This window comes from Diadema setosum, chromosome 1, assembly GCF_964275005.1.
Source record: "Diadema setosum chromosome 1, eeDiaSeto1, whole genome shotgun sequence".
Taxonomy (NCBI): Eukaryota; Metazoa; Echinodermata; class Echinoidea; order Diadematoida; family Diadematidae; genus Diadema; species Diadema setosum.
The window spans coordinates 44,680,348-44,702,878 of record NC_092685.1 but is presented as its reverse complement, the minus strand read 5'-3'; the positions used below and the strand labels follow the sequence as shown (position 1 = coordinate 44,702,878).

Genomic DNA, 22,531 nt, shown 5'->3' with positions numbered 1-22,531 from the left:
ATTGACATTAACACCAGCAATATCAAATCAACACCATGCGGTGTTGAATAGATACCAGCACAGTGCCAGGTGAACACTTTTCAATACTTTCTACACCTGTCGGTGTGTTCCTCTATTAATTGACACTTGATCGGTGTTAGATTCACACCGACGATGTTAGATCTAACACCAATGTTTTTGCAGAGTAGCCTTTATCACAAGGCGTGATAAAGCTGGTATCTCGTTGGTATATGATTTCATGTTCTCAGCGTCACATAATTCTTGCATCCATCCTTTGGTTTGTTGGTGACTTCGTCCTCGGTGGAAGACAATAAAGACTGGTCCGGCCGGAACGCGAATCGTTGAAGAAGTTTTGCGAGGAACACACGAGCCTCGATCTACAAAGGGGGTTAAACGAACAAAGATTCAAGCAAAATTGGTGCAGATTGATAAAACAGTCCGAAACACAAGGTGTCATTTACATCATTTATTTCTTCCTACAAATGATCGTTCTTCCTTAAATAGAGATCCTACCTCTACAAAATAATAAAAATCATTCCATGCTCATTCGATCAATTTTGTGTACATTATTTAGGCATTACAATGTGTTTAATCCCCCTGAAAAAAGAAAGGTCTTTAGAATGAATTAAATTCTTTGAATGCCTCACCAGAGCAAACTGTTGACCAATACACGATCGCTGACCCAAAGAAAACGGGAAGTACGCGTAGAAGTGACGTCTCCTGGAATGGAAGTCGTGAGTAATTCGAAACATAGACCGGACATGATTTGAAAACTTTTGATTAATGAATCATGTGAAAGAAACATAACATTCCATTTTACTCATCTTGTAAATTGTATAGTCAAAATGAAGAGAAATATGTAATATACCCTTGAGCTCTCTGCTACAATGCCTCGATCACTACATTTTTATATATAAAACTCCCATCTTATTGCAAACTTGAACATCCACATAGTCTTCACTGCATCACGTTCAAATAAATGAAACATGGAGTGCATCCCAGATCGTTATCAAGTAATGACAGGAATTTCTTTCAATCAGCAGTGATAGTCTACATAAGTAGGGCAAAAACAACACTCACAAGTTGTGATATCATGAAGGCGAAGGAAAATCAACTCTAGAAAACTGGAGAAAGCTTACATTTGCATTTCATCGGTCGTCTTGAAGCGGTCGGGATTAAAAACCAACGGCTCATCAAAATATTCCTCCATTCTCGACATCACAGCTGTCATGATCTGTTGTGCGAGAGAGAAATGTGTATTTCCCGAAAACTTTTGTGTTGGTCACCATGAAAAATATCAGGCGAAGAAAGAGGACAACACGGCTTACAGGAAACAGAACCACAGATTGCATACATGCAGTAAGGCGTTCTCGACGAATGATTTTTTTATTCTGTTTACATGCTTCATCACTAGATTGTAGCAATAATGATCATATGTACAATTAATATATTTCTTTGCTTTGATCAAGAAGTATGAAATAAGGCACCTGAAGCGAACCACAATAATTGATTGCAATGATTACTGAGCCGGCATTTTGCAAAGTCATTACATTAAATAGAAAACTTTCTCTGTTGATATCAAACAGTTCATTATTATCACGTGCCGGCTGCGTTATTTTTTCTTAGCTCCAATATATCTGTAATGCAAATGTTCATTTCTACATTATTTCAACATTTCAATACAAAATAACATCACTAATAATTATTTTTCTACATCACAAACAACAGATTATACAATGATATAAGGGTCAAACATTTTAGGTCCCAGCCCGAAGAGGGAGGCATAGTAGTAGCCAATGTCTGCATCTATGAGTTACCCACCGACACGGGGGCTCCAGCGGGAAGCGTGAAACCATTGCAACGGATTGGGTGCGCAAGTTTCCGGGACGTACCAGGCACAGGTGGAAACAGGCGAAGCGTTTCCTTGAGAACCTAGAATGAAATCCAAAGGCGAAATCCATGAAAACAATATCTAAACACATTCTCTCTTCATGAATTTATGACAAATCTTTTTTCCATAATATTCTACCAAAAATCTTAGCTCGTTTACCACTGAGGTGCCGCAAAACAGCTGACAGTATTTTGCGAAATTAGTCTGTCAAAAACTGTCCAGCACGTTATCCAACGAGTTAAGAACTGCTATTTTTGAAGTTTAAAAAGGGAATGGCATTTTGTCCTACCATCGCCACTGGCAGCCTATTTCGTAATTATCATATTGAAATAGAATCTAAATTTGTATATAAATCTTGCCTATTTTGCAATGTCAATGACAGGTGAAGAATTGGCCAGAGAGGACGCTTGAATGGTACAATAAGCACCCATGTTGTCTCTGCTATGCACTTGAAATTTACGCTGATAGTAGGTTAGCAAATACCACACTACAAGAGGTAATACTACTGGGGCAAAGTTGTTGGCAGTATGGTCACAGATCCACTCTGAAGATCAAGATTTTCTCACTCGCATCATGAACTCCAGCTTGGCCAAATCATCGTATTCAATGGTAGGTTTATGACCCAATACTTCATCCACTTCAGTCTGTAACCTGCAAACAGAACATAAAGATACAAAACAAAATGATAGTCAGACAATACAAAAATATGAAAGACGATTTGACCATTACCGAGATACTGAATTGGGTATACCAGACATGTAACCTGAACTGCTCGTCCAACAAACAACGACAATGAAGAATGATATTGCTCGTGCAGAGGGTGGGGTAGGAATACTTGAATTTACTCTGTGGTGGCGGACTCACAATGTCCAATAAAGCTTCAGAGGATATTTCGAGGTCCATCAGCTGATAACGAAATCAATATGAATTTTTTGTTTTGAAGGACCATCTGTAAAACAAAAATGCTTTACCTTTCAGCAACATCAGGATGTCTGCCAAGCTGCTGTAAGGTGAAAGCGAGAAGATTGGTGGTTGTCTCTTGTCCTGTCAAACACAACACGGTCAAAATGTGAGCTTGTTTCGTCAACTTGCATTGAAATAATGAGATTAGGAGCGATGTAGGTTTAACACGAGTTATAGTGGCGTCACTGAATAAAAGATCTCTTTGGAAAGCTAACCATAATGCGACCACATTTAGGGCCTATGGATTTTGTTTATCCTGGCACAGAAATGCATAATAAGGTATATCAAAACTTTAGATGCCTCGTGTTTTGACCATCAAATAAGAAACCTTTTTTTTTCTTGATTTTTGTTTCACCTTAATCTAGACTTTTTACGTCATCGTGCGATAGTGTGCTGGCGAATCGTCAGTTCCTGCGGGAGTTTCCATCGCAAACTCATATCAGCTCACTTTATTTTCATAATAAATGATGGGCATGCAACTTTGAAGTGCTGTGCTGGTTTTAAGGCATGCGAAATGTTTCATTTGACATGTTGCATTCTTACAGTCACGGAAGTGTCCGTATTGCTGGGAAATTAATCCGCACTTACCTGCAATGAAAAGCGTCATAAACTCGTCGATCATATTTTCCATCTGGAAATCAGAACTCCCCTTCAAGTCATTGGAACATTCCAGAATCATTTCCAAGATGTCGTGCGGTACGTGATCTCCGCGTTGACGCGCACTGATCCGCTCCTCCACACACTTACGACCCGTTGTGCGTACCAGTCTGATCGCCTCTCGCACCTCTTGGCGAAACTTTCGGGATTTACTCGAAATGTCCCACTATTATAAAGTATCGTGCGGGCACAATGACAACGGTTACATCAGGAATGAGATGCGAGATGAATAGACAAAGAGTAGGAAAAGTTCATAAGTTTATGCATTGAGTAATCTTCAAGGTATGGAGAAAAAGTGCAATTTCTATAATGAAAAGTTCATTGTTACCATTTTCATCTGGCCTTTGACCCTAAAATTCATAGGATAATCACTGTCAGGCACAACATGTATAAATACGTAGTAAGTTTCAAGATAACTTGAGCCACTTCTGAGATATGGAGGAAAAAGTTAGTTCAGCACTTTCCCTTGATCTTTGACCTTTTGACCTTTGAGGCAAACAAAAAAAAAAAGAAGAAAAAAAAAAGCTTCCAGAGAATCTATATTAGGTTATACATGCATACACCAAGTGTAAAAAAGAAAAGATAATCCTGCTGGAATTGTATAAATGAGGGAAATAGTAAAATTTTGAAGTGTTGCCCTTGACCTTTGACCCCTGACCTTTGACCCATGAACCCTAAATTCTCTAGATATTCACTGCCAGTCAGTACATGTATGTATACTATATTCCATGAAGATACCTTGAACAATTTCCAAGATACAGAGAAAAAAGTTAAGTTTTGATATTTTTACTTGACCTTTTGACCTTAGACCTCATGATCCCAAACTTTCACCAAAGAATCTTAATTGGGTAATACATGTATACACTAAGTTTCAAGAAAATATCTTCAGGCATTGCATAGCTATGGTGGAAATAGTGAAATTTTACGTATTTGACCTTGACCTTTTGACCTTTGACCTTGAGCATGTGCACCCAAAAGTTGATAGGCACAACTTCACCCCCTAATACACATACATGCCAAGTTTCATTAGGATACCTCAAAAGGTTTTTTAGTTACGCTGTCCACAAAGTTCATTACGGACGGAAGGACGGACGGACGGACGGACGGACAACCCGAAAACATAATGCCTCCGGCACCACTTTGTGGCGGAGGCATAAATATGTACGTCCAGTGGTCACCTTTCACTGCTCGATATGATCATGCGACTCTGAAGACACTTGAGTGTTGTACTGCTCTCTTTTTTTTTTCACTATTTCTTTCTACCAAATTGCAATTACCCATTCTTTTAGACAAAAGGACCCATGGCTTGATATTGCTTCGAGATTTTTTCTCATTATTTTTAAAGAGTACATTCATTGGGGCGCATGTAGAGGAACCGCTTGCATTGACTCATGTGTTTGAAAACTCTTGCCAGAATGAAGCGTTCGATCATTACCTGTATACGGACGGGACGGCTTGTATCTAAATTTGCGACGACGATTTTTCATGGAAAACAGCACAGATTTATCAGAACATCTTTAAGGTTTCATAATATTAATTGTGCGTAAGGACTTCCATTAAGCCAATGTTTGATATGCCTATGCATATGTCTTAATTTCTTCTATAAACAACTATCTTTACAGATATTTGCAAAGGCTTGAGGGGGAAAAAAAGAGAAAGAAACTGAGATTATTGCCACGGACATTCTGTCCTTTACCTCTATTGCTGGATTTTCAAAAGTCGCCCGCAACCCTTTGAAAACGGCGGCAATAGCAGCAGGAAACGGACAAGATGGGTCAGTAGTAGCGTGTGTGTTCATACCGAAAGCAATCTATGGAGGTTATTAAATTTAAGTGAGAGAAAACTGTGTGAAAACATCTTCGTCAAGAGCACGACGACACATCACAAAGGTTCCAGAGTTTAAAGAAGGCAAGCTTTCATACTCATTAAACCAAAATAAGAAGAAACTGTGTAAACACATCTTCGTCCAGGACGCAGCGATGTTACTCCTGTATCATAGTGAGAAATTACGCCAAAGGATCAACTTGTGTTTTATGAAGAAGGAAAATACCAATAGAGAATAGATTCAGTAATGATGAACTAACATTTGCGGTAGAAATCATATAGGTGTAGATTTTTACTCTTTGCTATATATCAGATGGAATTGGTTGGAGATTTGGAAAAAAAAGTCAAAGATTAGGTTATAAGCTTCAACGTGATATGATGTAGCATTATATACACATTATATTCATGACGCCCGAAAAAGAGAACATTGTGAAAAGTGACCATATTGTATAACGTCATCATGAAATCTTCATTTGAGAAGTTCGTAAAGGAAGATGGTATAAATGACGCATCCTACAGCAACCAGAGAGCACGTTTTGACTTTTTTTCATCAAAGTGTATAGTTTGTTTTCCACTTCCATTATCTGACTCTTTTGCAACACGTGAGATGGGCAGTAATTTGCTTTCTTACGTATTTCTTTGTATCTTACTATTATCTAATTTTCATAAGCAATATTTAAGGTACTTGTCATAAAATCACATCCTCTATTTTGCGTCATGAGAGTATACTTTCTGTTCACTTGGAGTGCATGAACTTGTCCATACTATACGTATATATAGCTATATTTAATAAATAATTTAATTAATATTTATACGTATACGCATAAATATTATATAAGTTCTGATTGATAAAATCTTTATTTTATACCCTTTGAATATTTTCATGACAATGAAGGCACGCTATTGCACTGAATATCAAATCCTGTACTGGTAATTCAGCAACTGTATCTTGAATAGTGTTAGTCACCCTACGGTTTACCTTTGCGATGACGTCGAGGGTTGCGTTGTTGAATTCGTCCAGCATGGCGATCGGGGTCTTGCCGTCTGCTCTCCCGACAATACTTTCACACAACGCCTCGGCGCCCTCGTTAAATTGCTCCATCATGCCGATCAGGTATCTGAGGGTTACGCCCGTGGAAAATTCAAGAGAAATCTATACTATTTTAAAGGCTTAACAAATTTGTGGGCCTCATACTGTGTTTTACCATTTTGATTTCTGACAGGACATACCTGGTGTGATACGTGGACAAAATATCTATTTGCCGGGAGTAACAATAGCGAGAGAAAGGGGGGCCTGTCTTCCTTGGATGGTCGATAATCTTTATAAATTCATCATAATAGTCAACATATTAAATACTTTAAGATTTTACCTGGGGAAATATAGCTCTAGACTGCACATTTAGATAGCTGAACTTAATCACTCAAGCAAACAAGATCTCTACTACGTTGACGAAATCTTTTGTTTCAATTTATTTCCTCGTGTGTTAGAATCAACATTTATGAGAAATAAACTCATATCATGTCTAGGAGACATAATGTTCTTATACGCATTATAAAGCTGCAATAATTTCAGTATTTGCTAAATGACTTATTCCAAACACTGAATAAAAAAAGAAACAGATTCCGACGTTTTGATTGAGTCTCTTAGAGCTTCTCATACAGCGCATATATCTAAACCCCCAAATTTTTATTTGTATCAGGAAGACAAAACTTTCCAAATATTGATTTTTCGAACCATCAATCATGCATTTCGTCATCAATCAACCGAGCTCTGCAAACTGACAGATTAAAAAACAAACAAACGAACAAACAAACAAAGAACAAAAGATGGACGGTGAGTTGTTGATACTCACTTACGCCTGAATGCCGGGTTGATGATGGCTCGCCTGTGGAACCACTTCTCGTGGTCCACCTCAGACACTAAACCGTGTCCCAAGAAGCGCGCACCAAACATACCCTGGAACGACCGGTAGATCTCGATCGGTTTGGTGTGACGGCTGTTCAGTAGTAAGTCCTAGTTCCATTTTAGTTATTCAAAAAATCAGAGGAATGGGAGCATAACAATGTTTGCAGTTCACGTTGCAGTGTACATTGAAATAGTTTCTTGAAGGTTTCACAGAGATGTTCACTCCAACTCTTCAAGATCTCCTTGAACGACAAAATTCATTTCACCGGCTTATATACATTTCTGTTAAACAAGGTTATTGTGCTACAATGGGCTCAGAAACACAAGAATAAGGGAAGGCTGATTAATGAACAGATTAATCAAACAATTATTCCCTGCTGGTATTCTGAATGTATCGGTTTATCAATTATTATTTTTAGGGGTGTCTACTTTGACCTTCAAAATGATCTAGTTCAAAAGTTTTGAAGTTTTGCAGTTTTCCATAGTACAGAAACGTTAGAAGCACGGCTCGAAGACCATCGAAATGTTTCGTATATTGTCAATGGGTTACTTTGTATTCCAGTCTCTGTCCTCTCTTGTACCTTTTAACAACATTCGTGTTCATTTTCGTATTCTGACTGACCTGTATATCCACTGCCGTATAGTGGTAACTATCTTGCCCGAAAGTCACCCACAGTCCTTGAGTTTTTAAGTTTAATCAATGTTGTCAATAGAAGTGCACTGATAAATACCTTGACAATTTCTGGCTTATTTGCTAGGATGAATGGCCTCCAGAGGATTCGCATCCACAGGACAGGACCAAATTCTTTAGTCCTGTGACCAAAAATACAAACAAACAACAAAAAACAACAACAAACAAACAAACAAACAAACAACACAATATTATGACAAAGAACTGACGTGAAACAGCAAAATGTGTTGATACGATGCCCGTATTAAGCGCTGTCAGTATTAACTAAAATTGCAATCATTACAGTCTCTTAGTATTCGAAACATTTTTATAATCTTTATCATGATTACCACTATTATCAGTATAGTGTATCTAAATTAAAATATATGCAGTCGTGTGTTACAAACATACACTAGCACAAACGTATGGCTTTCTTTTGCTATCATTCATTGACTCATCGACTGTTGGGGAAAAAAAAGAGTTTTTTCACACTTCACACCAAAAATGATCCTCCCTTCATACAACCATGAACCTTTTGAAAGTTGTAATAATACATGAGTGACGATTGGCCCCCGTTGCAAAGCAAAGAACATCAAAATTGGAAAGAAACAATCAAACTGCAGTGTGACATTTATCAAATGTTTAATCAATAACATGTGACACACACATCTTTGTAAATCTAAATGCTCTCAGGGATCACAATCCAGTCCACATCTGCTTTTCTACCCCTTGGCCTAATTATACTGAAAAGTCAATTCACTTACAATTCGTAGAAAACCATGGAAACAGAAAGGTCCGGATTCTCTCTCAGAATCGCAAACTTGTCCATGTTTCCAGAAAAGAAGCTGCATAAAGGGTGAGTGAAGAAGAAGTTGATTCAGTTTACTAGACACCCAAGTCTCCCATTGGTCACACTACATTATGTTCGCGACCCTAAAAAGTTAATTTTCTTAAGAGTGCCAGTCAGGTGCGTTTGAAGTTAAGTGATCCATAGTATATCTGCGTCCTAATATGATTTCGAAAAGTGAGTCCTTGGATGACCTCACTCGGATGTTGCCTGCACCTTTCCGATGCATTTCTCTATCCCACGATCTGAGATGTCTGAGTTTGGATTCTACAGTAATCGGAAGTCGATCTACTTCTGGACCTCCCCCTTGAATCACCGTATATAATGGGCTACTGTTATCCATTTCATAGCTTAAGATCCTTGTATTCTTTGGATTGACCCCATATTAGTTGCCACACTGGCTAAATCCTAACCATGCACCTTCAAGAAGTTCGAATTGTGTTACTTTCTCATCATCATTGGCGCCTACAGCCACAGGTGGTTATAATATAGTACATGTATATAGCTAATGGCAATAAGGCAATACCGTAAGAGTTCTGATTGTAGAACAAAACAATTCTGATACCTTTGCGAAAACTGTTGCCTGTTACATGGACAATAGAGTAGTATGTGGACACTCCTGGAACACCAATGAACAGATGAATAACTTTGATTCTTCAAACTGCCGGGCAACTGAATCTACCTGATTAGTTATCCGTATTAAGGTGTTTTGCCCATTCTATCCATCTCATAAACGATGATTATGCCCCATCAGTAGTTGAGGCGCGGCTGGAAGCTGTTCTCGAGAGGTCGCATTCCCCTTCTGATATGCTCAGGTGAGCTGAAAATAATTGGCAAAGATTTCACATTTACCCCTAACACAGCTCATTGGTGGCATAGCAAATATCAAGGACTGACTTTCCATCATTGGCAAAAATATTATTCGCTTTCCTGATCTAAACTGGTGCCTGTTGTGGTTCGGTTCGCAGACCCACTTTCGTTAGAAATTCATATCCTCACATCTTTAAAGCTCACATGTAATGTTCTTCAAATTCTTATCCATACGATTAAAGAAATTCTTGTGCCGTGCACTTTGCTTTGTTAATTAATGAAGTAGCCTTTACGCTCTTTGTATTCCGAGAACACTTTGCGTGGGTAACAGCATTCAAGGCCATGCCGAAAAGTAATTTGTTATACATACGCGGCAAAGATTGTTCGGTGCTAATTTTGTTAAGTAGAAGTGGGGTCAAGCATGGGCTCGCAAGCTACTATTATTGTGTAGTACACTTCATCTGTCTTGAAGTCGCCTCAACGTCTAGATCGTAAATCGGCATAACTGAGAGTTTTGTCACATCTTGTCACAATAGCAGGAAATTCATGATTTAGAAAGCAATGGACGGTTTCTGTAATTATTGCAATTCAAGGATGTTTCCTTTCCTACAGTCTAGCACGAAGCATTTCATTCACCTGCTCCCTGCCACTACGTTCCATGTAGGCCTATAATAGGCAGGAATTCACTTAGTTATTGCTAGGTAGTGCAAGCTTTATGGTTGTGAAGGGCAACGTTTGTGAACAAAGCATGCATAAAAATTTGAATACACTGCAGAACCGGTCTATTACGAGTTCTGTTAAAAAAACCCAAACAAACAAACAAACAAAAACTTTGCATCTAAATAGTGGAAGTGTTCATTGGACATCTTAAAGGGTCCGAATATCGTGGTATATCACAGACAGCACGCCCTAAAAGGTCTGCGCCAGATTGTTATAGTGATGATTCTGATATTGATTACGCACACTTGACAGTATACTCATGACAATTAAATACCGTACACTGACACCTCTTGTCCTATAAATTACAAAATCAAACATGGCGCCAATTTGGAGAAAGGCGCAATGGACATCAGCTTGAGAGAGCCCATACGGTTGATCAACAAAGGCTATTTTATACGTGGTCCAATGCAATATGAAATTCGTATTACGCGCTATTATTTACCTTGTCCTCTTTGGGCCAGGGATGTCACGATACCGATATTCCAAGAGGAGTATGGTTACCGACAGCCACAGGAATACCATGAACAACAAGACTATTATGACAAGAATCACAATTCCCAGTAATGTAACGAAGGTACTCCCAACCAACATGGTTGCAACTCACTGGTAATCCGGACAGATGGGTACGGTCAAGTGCAAGTTCAATCATGAAAAGCCTATGAATTCAATTACCGGTACCCACGTGCATGCAGCTTAGATTTCTACAGGCAAGCAGGCATTGAATTCGAATGATACTTGGCCAATACGCCACGCTGTCTTTGACCAGTGCGAGTCTACTGACAATGCCATGAAATTAACTCCGGCAGTGTTGTGACACTCGCAAAATTGGGTCCAAAGTTCAACCATCAAGGTGTTTGTTGCTTGTTTTTTGTAACAAAGATCGAATATGATATGGATCAGTGATAATTATACGGCTCCTTGTTTTTATGTTTGTAACAATACTGCCACATTCCAAACGAAATCTGAACGAGGTATCAAAGAAGCTAGTCGTCATTCCAGATGGCTGTCAGGGGTTCTATTTTCAAACCTTTTGTTGACATAGCCACTGCAAAGGTTAAATTATGATGGTCAAGTAAATGGGTTAGATGATTGTTATTCAGTCTACATATTCCGAAGAAGACCGTCCTGCTTTTCACGCCGGCACTGTGTCCTCATATTCTATCCCAGTGCGTTATCTGTATTATGCAGTGAGAAAAGGGTAGAAGTTACAGGACTGGTCCCATAAACCAGGTCATATATACAGGACCCAATTCTCTCACTCCAGAGTTCCCAATTGTTGAGTTTCTTTCTTTAACTACCACAGCCCAGTTTACAGTCAGTATTCATCTTCATGCAGTCTTCTTTATACAGTTATAAGTGTCCCATACAATTTGTAAGCTTTTCTGAGCTTTGCATTTGTCCTGCCTATAATATCCCTTGCACAGTGCTGCACACAGTCATATAGTGGTAATAAAATAATCATATTACATGGCACAACTGTTGTGTTGTTTTTCTCTTACAGCTGATCCCTTCCGAGGCATCATATCTAATACAAATTTTGGCAAAACATTAATTAGCTTTTTATACCTTCACAAAATCCAGAAATTGGAGATTCAAGAAGATTCAGGCATTTCCAGCAATTTCGTTTTAGATAAAGCACACCTGCCTCAGACTAATGGAATGAAGGTCCCACTCATCAAAATATACGCACAGTGGTTCGTTGCCGTTAATTAAGTTTGATTGTTACCATTTTATCCCCTTTATAGGCCTATATATGATTCCTTCTAACGGCATTAACTTGTCACATACCAAGGCATACCACTTAGAGGGGAAAATTGGAGAAAGACAAAAGATTTCGACAGATACAATATACGTTCTAAAGGACCCATTCCACTGACCATTGAAGGCTTATCAGGGGGGCATTTCATGAAGGAACCTGTCGGATAAAATATCTGACAAGTCAATTATATCCGACAAGTTTTCAGAAATTCCTTAGTCTGATTGGCTGATTTCTCTGAACTTGTCGGATATAATTGACTTGTCAGATATTTTATCCGACAAGTTCCTTCATGAAATGCCCTCCAGGTCTCCAAAATGCAAGACTTTCGGTGCTCCGATGAGTTCCGGTGAAATCTATGATCCGACAAGCTTCAGAGACTCGGACCAAGGCTCACCAAGGGTGATACCAATATGCCACAAGAACACCAGAACCAAGACTCAAGTTTACCTGTCCACTGACTGTTAATCATCGGACACTCAACAGATCGTCATAGGACGTCGGCTGGCCACAAGTTTAACACATACAGGATTGTCTCGACACTTATCGGACTGACTCAACATTTATCTTACACTGACTGATGGTCTTGGGACTGGAAATGGCGTCCGATAGCGAACTAAGCTCTGACGTAAGTTCCTTCGTGGGACAATCTTGCCTCATCGGCTCACGCCCGACATGTCTGACACTGACCTGATAGTTGACCAGCACAAGTCGGATTCCTCAGACTGCGATCCGATACATCTTGGTGGGTGACTGGAAAATAAACCAAACTTTGCTTTTGTCGAGTGACCGATGAGAAAAATATGTGGGACGGGGGTATATGTGATGAATGAAGGTGGCATTACCATGTGTTTGATGGCAGTTGATGGGGTGCATCACATTTTGAATTATGTGATTTTCAAAAAAAAAAAACAAGCAGCAATATTTCAAAATAAAACAACAAGATCATTAACGTTGAACAGTCAATCGTCTGCACATAACGATTTTTACATTCACTTAGACGTACGCCAAAATCATCGCATCTCATTTTCTTTGAGGTAAATACTAAAGGAAAATGTGGAATGATTATTTAGCCATGGAACCACAAAGCACAACGTGTAAAATAGTGTCAAATAACTACTGATAAGAGCATTTCATTGTTCGTGCCAGCCTTTAATAGGAAAATATATGTTCTTTGATACTCGGCTTCCAAGAGAGATCAGTGCCCTTATTTTGTGACTCTCTTGCCCTATCATCATAAATGAGTGGATTTAAGCAATTGTGAAGTACGCCATCTAGCGTCAGCTGTGCTTCACTTGACAGAGACCCAGGCGCTCATTTTGGCGGAGTGTTTTCACAAAACAAGAAGCCACAGACAGCAATAAATCTCGCTTTATGTTATGATTTATGGACCCATCGCGAATAAAAAGAATGCTGTCATCACATATCGCACGCATTTTAATAGACCCATTTTGTCATAATGTGATCAACAAAACATGAAATCATGCTTGTATAATTGATAAGTAAGCAGCTTATCATAATGACGTTCCCGTTATAAGTCCTTTAAATAACGGTTTGTTGCAAAAGTTAGTATGTAATCTTACAAAATACAAGATATGTAAGACAAAATATCAGACAAAAATGTTCGGGTTCCAGCATAATTAGTCAAAACGTCCATCATAAGGCATCACGCGCAGAGTGTCATTTTCCCCTTTCTATTGGTGGTTTCCAGGAGCTATTTATGATGCCTACTAACCACGAAATTGCTTGTTGCGGTGAACATGCCGTAGTGAATTCTAACGCTATTATATCTGTCTGTACATGTACGTCAATCAAATTTTAGTATAATACATGCATTTTCACTCAAGCTGTGACTGCATTCATGAAGGAGTTCGTTCTCCGCCACGTCACGTGACTATTTCGCTCCTCTACATTTTGTCTTTGAATCGCTTTTTTGAACACAAGTCATGTCGGTTGATGAAACATGACTTTAAACGCATGTGATTGTGTTACATGATCCTACTGTAACAATAAAGGACACTGTTTACTATCATTATTTGCTATATAGTGAAATCACGCCGGGGTATATTCAAAGACGAGTGAGAGTCCCTTGCATAGAAGATGTACTAACTAGGGAGAAAATCAGAGTGTTAGAGAATATCCTATCTGAACGGTTTGAGATGCTTTTGACGTAGATTCTGAGTTCCAACATGGAGAACCCATTCTTATTACAGGTCGTCTGCTGTCCAGCTCAGAGTAAGAAAATGAATTCCTTTCACCTTAGTTTGATTGCTCGTTCTATCGTTGGTATTGTTAGCCATGTATTTACGTGAAATATCTTATCTCCCATAGAAAGGAAAATATCTGCAACATGTTCTGCCCCTTGGTATTCGGAGCGTATTCGGTTTAAGATACTTCTTTTGGTTTATCACGTTATTGAGGGAACAGCTCCTGATTACAATGTTTGTTTGTTTCGTCAATACCAACCTTCACGAACTCTTCGATCCTCAACTTCAGGTCTTTTACATATTCCGTTTTCTGGGAAATCTTGGGGGGAACGAGCTTTCGCTCACGCTGGACCAACACTGTGGAATTCACTTCCTCGTGAGCTGAAAGACTCAAGCTCCAGAACATCTTTCAGGAGTAATTTAAAATCCTATTTGTTTAGCAGTGCATTTTGAAGACCAGTGCCTTTTGAAGACAGACTTTCATGTCTTTTTTTTTCTTCTGCTTCTTCATCTTCTTCTATTACGGTGATGTACTTGTATCTTCAGTCTGTTTGCTCTGATGTACAATTGTAAAGCGCCTTGAGCATTTAATCAAAGTGGAGAACGGCGCTAAGAAATTGTATGTATTTATTTATTATTATTTATTGGTGAACACAACACTATAATGATCCAGTATCATTGCAGGACCCCTCGTTGAGAGGAATATTGGCTGACCCACACGATAAGATCATAGAAGTATAACGCTTTTCTATAGCGATCCATGAAGTACTTAAAAACAGTCATCTTTTCCTGATCTTGTTCTCATCAAGCAAGGGAAGCACGGTTTCTTACTTTAACGCGCCCTTCAGGATTGATGATCGTCTGCACTTCACAATCGGAGCGGATGACTCTCGGCTTGTAAACAATGACGTACCGGCCTCGCCTTTCCCGCGCGCTAAAGCAGCTCATTTTGACACAGCCCTTAATCCTTTTACCCGTGACCTTTCAAGTGAAATACGGCTTTCTTTAAGTGCCCCTCCAGAGCCCTGTGGTATGAGTCATCGCACTGGACATTTATCGTGTTCGTGTCGAGTATAAAACATGATTGATTTTTCTCTTCTTTTGTACACCGTCCTCTAAGTTAATTTTACTGCCTCCTATTTAGAGGGACGTATAGTCCGCCATCACCTAATAATCCAATCCTGTTTGAATTGTTGTCTGATTTCGATAATCGATTAAGAGCAAGCAAATTTTGCGTTTCTCCGATCAGAACAAAAAGGAAAAAATTATAAACTAGTTTTTAAAAAAAATCTTTTATGATACTGGGTGTTTTTTTTAAGAGGGGGATTTCATCTTTGCATGTAAATCAAGGTCGCTAAACTTGCAATAAGTCAACGGTCGCTTTATTTCTACGTTTATGTTTACCACGGGCAAGTCGAATTACAGATATCAACTCATGGCAGTGAAACGATGCACAGCGACTAAAAGAACGACAAGTCTTTTTTAGTACGTACGTCTTGTTTGTTTTTCTCTTGTTTTTGATTGGTTTTGTTTGTTTGTTTTTTGTTTGATTATTTGTGGTAGAAGTTTGGACGTCCTGAGACTTAAAACTTGTTCTCTGTTTTCGTTTAGAAGGTTCGCCTATGGATTTTTTTCGTGGACATTTGGCGAGTATAAATGTAGGGACGTTTCTCCGATCGAATTAACACACTGTACTCTCACCTTACCAACCATCTCAACCTTACTCATACAACCAAAAGAATAGTGAGAGTTTGCTAATCCTGCTTTGATGTGAACAAAGTGAAGGTGAATACAATACACGGGTCGATCACAACCGACCAGAGTCTAATTAGTCACCACCACAAATCAATGACAAGAAACACCCCTCATAACTTAACCATGATGAGATTGATTGTCAAGTTCAAATAGATTCGAAATATCGTCGAAAGGAAAAACAACAGGCTGCACCACGACTCCACCCCCTCCCCCTTCCTATCCTTTTGGTCTGGCTGTTCTCCAGAACTGCATCGTGCACCCCTCTGTGGTTGATGGATCACGATTTGCTTTCTTTTCTTTCTTTTTTTACGAACAGACGTCTGGGATGACACTCAATTGACCTACCAAAAGTGAGGTCGTTGATCAGTATAATTGGAAAATTCACGTTTGCATCATACAAGGATAACTGCTAATAAAATATGTGTAGGTCATACTGCGGATGTTTTTTGGGTTTTTTTTTTTTTTAATACACAGTCGTGTCAGAAAGCGGTGTTATAATGTGCAAAGAGAAATTCATGGCTTAGTTCTGTATTGCGTCTGTTTTTAACTTCGCATGTTGTCCGAAAAAAAAAACCCACAACTAAATTGAAGTTCGTCTCATGAAATTTGTCGAAAGTCACTGTCTAGAGGTCCTAGCATTTTAAAAAGGGTAATGGAAATATAATGGAATGTCTATCGGATGGAAAATTTGGGATTTTTTCCACATGCGTTTTCCGTATCTTTTCTTTTCTGTGAGTGTGAACGCACGCGTCTACAGATGCTGTCTAGGTCTTGGCAGAAGTAGGCGATTGTTCGACTGCCTCGCCCCCTCAGCGGTAAAGAGACGCACACAGTCTGACTCGACACAGAGGACTGCCGCTGGGCAAACGGTTGGGCCTTTAGACGTGTGTTTGATATTACTCTCAGGTTAGGCACTACCTACACCGACTTATTCATTTCACTTCATATCATTTCATCTTTATTTTCAAATTCAAAGTATATATAAGTCTGATCCCCCACCCTCACTCGCAATTGTGATACTACAGCCAAGTCTTCCAAGCCCAAATACTGGTTAAAACGCTGCAAGTGGGTAAGCGTAGTGGAACCTTAAAACCTCTGGCCTATAAGCGAGAGCATTAAAACATAGTTTGCAAAACATTTCTCAACACCTGCGGTCCGCGAGACACGTACGAGACAAACAACCCGTTCTGGAGGTGAACCGAATCATGTATTCCTATTCCACCACCGTGGCGAAATGACACGATTGATTGAGAAAATTTCACCTAAACGTCACGCTCTGATGTCGTAAAACACGTTTTACAGCCTGTTTTTGATCTTCCTTGCCATCCATCAATTTCTTCCCCAGCACACATGCAGAAGAGGATCCCTTGCCAACGTTCAAACTCCGTCCTCCGACAGATTTTGCAGCAAAGCAACTCTTCCATTGATTGCGAATGTTCAGTGGATCTTTTTAAACGTATTCGAAGATGGAGGCCCCGTGACTATAAACATCCAACGGCTAGAATTTACCACAAAACAATTGAAAACGGAAACAAACCACACCCACAATATCCGTGATGAATTTAATATTCTTTATCGAAACATTGTCCCTTAAAATGATTGCGATAAGCAACATCAAAATAACGAAGGCAGAAGAAATTACCTTAAAAATATGAAAGGTTCTATATATACGGGTGAATTACATTTACATATCACTACACAGGTATTCGGGAAATTAATACAGATATAATGTAATCATAAAAGTATTTGTGATGTATTATTTTCTAAGATAATTGTGCTTACAGCTATCCATAACGTTTTGTCTCCCGTCGTAAAGCATATAAATCAAATTGCTATATAAACTAGATTAATTAGTATGATGTCATAGATCATTATCTACCGTGGTATCTATCATTACCGTATTCAATTGTCAATAATTCTTTCGTTGTTGTTATGATTGACATATACATCAGACACAAGATTACGTGGAATTATATACTAGAAGAAAATTGGCCAAATAGTATCTCATCCGTGCGTGAAATACTGTAATATTTCGAGTTGTCACGATTCAGCGGTGAAATTAAATAGCTTAGCGTAAATGGTAATTTTCACGATGTCTTTTAATACATTCCTTCAGTCTAACGCTCTCCAAACTGAACTATATCGGCACCTTTTCTTGTTATTGCTTTACTTTTTCTCTTTATATTTGATAGTGACAGAAAACGAAAATTGCGTTTATCTGTTTTTCCATTTCTTCAAATGGCCCTAAGATTCCAGGCCTTGACAATGCCACTGCATGGTCTGAACACCCCTGAAAGTTTTAGGGATTTTTCAAGCAAAGCTTCCTTACATCACGACAGTATGAACAGATAGTTTGAGCAGAAATGATATGAAATATACTTTTTTTCATATTGGCCTATATACCTCTGCATGAAGATACCATAGACTCTTCGAACAAAATTTTATATATTATAGGGAAGAGGAATGTATAAGAAATACATGACTCATTTACTGTACTATCAAAATTAAAAAGTGAAAGATAAGAGCCATTGCACTCCCCTATATACCCCTCTCATCTCGATCTCGTGAGATGTGGTAGTGTGGAAGAAACGTGTAAAATCACGACAGCATGATAAAACAATTCATTTATAGGAGGAGGGAGTTGGAGCGAGATATACAAGGGGGGCTTAAAGAGATGGTATAGATGTGGTCGAGATGAGGATTCAGGTTTCAACTTTTTTTGCGAGATAGCTGAAAACCACTTGTATGAAACATAAAAAAGCATACAATTCTAAGAAGAATTAAAAATTTACTTGATGAAATTGGCCTTTGAAATGGCTGAGATATCCCCAAACAAAGAGTTCCTGATGGGACAATTAGGACCACTTTGTTTTACTTTGCTTTTGGATATCTCAGCCATTTCAAAACCGATTTTCATCAAATAAACTTTTAGTTCCTCTTAGAATTTTATGTCCTTTATTATTCATATAAGTGGCTTCTAATTATCTCGCAGCAAGTTAAAACCTGAATCCCCATCTCAACCAAAATTATACCATTTCTTTAAATGCTCCTGGTAACCGGCACTAAAGCGTAACGATATGGGAAAGAAAAAGATGATAGTGGGTATGCTTTCCCGCTGCAAACCGCATTTTCATGATCCTCAAACACCTTCATTTAGCGTTAACAAAGAGCATTGGTGAAATCTCACTTCCGGGAATGTCTGTACCAGGATAACCTTGATTTGCGGCATGTTTAATTGAATTACTTCACACATTGCTGCCCATAGAATCACCGACGGATGCAAACTGTAATGCAGACGTGTGACTGTGTGACATAGGATTGCTTGAATATTAGACCCAACATCTAGCGCTTCATCTCTTCTGAAGCATATTGTCAAATTGCATTTTTACGGACTCTAAGAGAAGTGACACTTCATGGAATAGCACAAAAAACATTCAAAAGCACAAGAAAGAGAGTATGAAATCCTGAGTATGCTTTGAATGACGATTGGCCTCAGAAAACCCCATAGCCTTGTGCACACTGCCTAAAGTCCCTCTCACAGAAGGGGTTAACCACATATAGATTTTGATTATGGAAGAGATCTTCTGTCAATATTATAAAGTTATATACCAACACTTCAGCGGGTAGATCAAAAGAGATATTGCCTGCATCAAATGATAAAGCTAATGAAATTATCCTTTCACATTTTGAGGAGGATGATTCGTGAAAATCAATCCAAATTTGATGATACATCTTGTCTTTTGTGTGCTGAACACGTTGGGAAGTAAACGTATTGTAGGCATATGTGCATGCATGAATGTATATGTGTGTGTATAATCTGATATATGATATAATCAAAGAAAAAAATGGGATCATACATCTCGAAAATACATGTTGAATTAACATGTTCATTTATGATAGTATATGAATTTAATTCATATACTATCATAAACATGTAGTTTTAAGAAGCATGATTTCCTTAGATTTGAAGGGTATACAGAACCATCTATTGCACCCACTTGAATTATAATTTTGGCATTGGTACGTAAGGTGACTTTTAATCGTTTGCACCTGACTGAAGAGGATGGCACACAACACCAAATGTCTATCGCATGGAGGCGTGTATTCATCGTTAAGCGCCAACCAATTAAGTATACTGGATCAGAGACTCATATTGAAGACTAGTTCAGCGTATACGGCGAATCTTTTTTGCACCTGCGGGTCAGTGCCGCAAATTCGCACCTGCGGCGTCCTGACTCGCGGGTCTGTGTGATGCGCACACAAACTGCGGAAAATCGGATGCGTGTTTGCCTCCCCGCCCATCCAACCCTCCGCATTGTGATCGCTTTAACACGGACGATAATGAATTTGCACTGGGCTGACAACGTAGGGGGCCGGCTGACTTAAAGTTGCACAGAGAAAGGGATGGAAGGAGAAGAACATGAAGAGGGAGGGAGGACGTGAAGATGAAAAAGAAAAATGAAGAAACAGAAGAGGAAAATTACAGAAGAAAGTACTTTTTTTTTTTTTTTGCTGCTTTGCATCTATTTTTTTTTTCGGAATGAGAAAACTTTCGGAATATGACTTTTGATTTTGAAATGTAAACAAGCCACAATTTTACAGATTTGAGTTCCGGTAGATGAAAGTATTCTTTACGTATTAATAAAACCCGGAATGGGTCATACTGATTGTTTCGCTCATTTATAGCGATTAAAATTGTAACATTCTTGATTACAGATGAACATTGATGAGGATCAGGAAAGTAAAAACAAATTCTCCTTTTTCATTCGCTCAGTATTCGAATTTAATGATGCTGAGGTATTTTCCTGCAAAAACTCAGATGTTACGTACATGCACTCATCTGCCACGTACGATTAGGAGCCCAAGGTGCAGATATAAACCCATCACTCTCACATTTCCCCTTCACATTAGCTATTAAAACCTTGTCATTGAAGGAAGAGAGTGTGAATACTAAGGAAACCATATTTATGTATATCACCAAAGCTCTCTAATTCTTCCTCGGTTGGCAAACTAACATGTAGGCCAACACGAAAGTGTAAAAGGGTTGACAAATATACAATCAATTAACCATTCAAATAAGCAAATCAATTAGTCGATCAATCCACGTAAGAAAGCAAGTAATCAAGCGGTCAACTAAGTAACAATTAACTAATCAATCAACACGTCGATCCCTTAAGCCGTTGATCTATCAAAAGATGATTATTGAACCACTTTAAGCGTCCTTAATTCTTTAAATGGATTCGAGATGATGGGTGGTCGATTCCAGTGGAACCAGGAGGACTCCCATCATCCATCACCGCCTGGCTCGCTGATGTTGAGCTTAGATGTTCTGACAAATTAATGCTAATGTATTGTGAGTATAATTATGACTGTATAATCAAATTGTATATTGAAACTGTGTTTTTGTATGTATATGTATATATGTATGTGTACACATGTAATTGTGTGTGTATGTATGAATGTGCGTATGTAGATATTCCTATTTGTATGAATGCCAACAGAAAGAATTTCCGATATGTGACAATGAAATCTGAATCTGAATCTAAATCTAAGGAGGACATCATGCCAAGAAATGATATCTTTTCATTATGAAAACAAACATTTATCCCCATTCACGCGGAAGGATATTTGAAAATCAAAAGTCTGCCCCATGAAATAACCGTCTCCATCTCTTATACCATCTGGCTTCTCTGGTAGAAAGGGTTCGAGTTATTTGGCCAAAACGAAGACCAGCCATCAATCGATCAATTTTTATCAATCAATCATGCAATCCATAAGAACGCCCGCCTAATGGTGACGACAGATGGTATGTAGTGATCAATGAGTCGTAGTGACGCCTAGATCGTGAGACTAACTGTGGCGACTCGACAACTGTTTTTTTTTTTCCTCTCGAACTGTCTCACCTGGCGAGCTTGGCTGGCCGTGGTAATCCTGCACACCTCTTCGAACGTGTAACGAGTCCATTGTCCAACTTCAATGGCCAATTAATAAAAAACGCATATTGGGCCGCTCGTTCAAAAACACCTGGCGAGCAAACAAACGCGTCCGCGGAACCCGTCGTGTGGGTAAGTGGTTAGGTCGGGAGCGAGGAAAGGGAGATCGTGGAGAGAGGATATTGGTTAGCCCTTTCTGTGCCAGCGAGTTGAACACGCACTAATTTTACACATTATACCTGTGGACAGAAAATTAATGTGGCATTCAGAGGATTAAACGTAGATCGGAAACGGTGGTTACTTGGTGCAGGATTTCTGGCTTTTGTGATTCTGTCGGATGTTTGTAAATGCATCTTGAAGTGTATTTGAGTTAACATGATTACATGTTGGACCACACAGGTGTCTTATATCATATTGGCTTCATTGTGACGTTAACCGGTGATGTAGGACTACTGTGTCACTGTGTAACCTAACATCTACAATACGAAAAAAAAAAAAAATCGCTACATAAGAACAATGCGAAATTATAATCAGGGTACTGTTTCATGAAAGTTGTCAGCGCTGACAAGTTGTCCGTCTCTGACAATCACCA

General features: G+C 38.9%; 1 protein-coding gene across 1 annotated transcript; it reads right to left on the bottom strand.

The window, feature by feature from the left end:
- Positions 1-236: 236 nt before the first annotated feature.
- LOC140238938 (cholesterol 24-hydroxylase-like) lies at positions 237-21,970 on the bottom strand. Its single transcript, XM_072318868.1, has 14 exons — positions 21,910-21,970; positions 10,731-10,887; positions 8,676-8,756; positions 7,973-8,054; positions 7,189-7,349; positions 6,315-6,453; positions 5,208-5,321; positions 3,443-3,677; positions 2,863-2,935; positions 2,458-2,542; positions 1,822-1,932; positions 1,140-1,234; positions 648-720; positions 237-377 (listed from the first exon to the last, which is right to left on the bottom strand). Exons 1-14 carry the CDS (start codon positions 21,968-21,970, stop codon positions 237-239), a joined length of 1,608 nt encoding a protein of 535 aa, XP_072174969.1.
- Positions 21,971-22,531: the final 561 nt, after the last annotated feature.

Coding starts and splice junctions, on each gene's coding strand:
- LOC140238938 (XM_072318868.1), bottom strand. CDS start 21,970: ATGGACTCGTTACACGTTCGAAGAGGTGTGCAGGATTACCACGGCCAG. Junction 1,933..2,457: donor AGCTGGAGTTCATGATGCGA/GTGAGAAAATCT, acceptor ATTTCATTCTAG/GTTCTCAAGGAAACGCTTCG. Junction 1,235..1,821: donor CCGCTGGAGCCCCCGTGTCG/GTGGGTAACTCA, acceptor CTCGCACAACAG/ATCATGACAGCTGTGATGTC.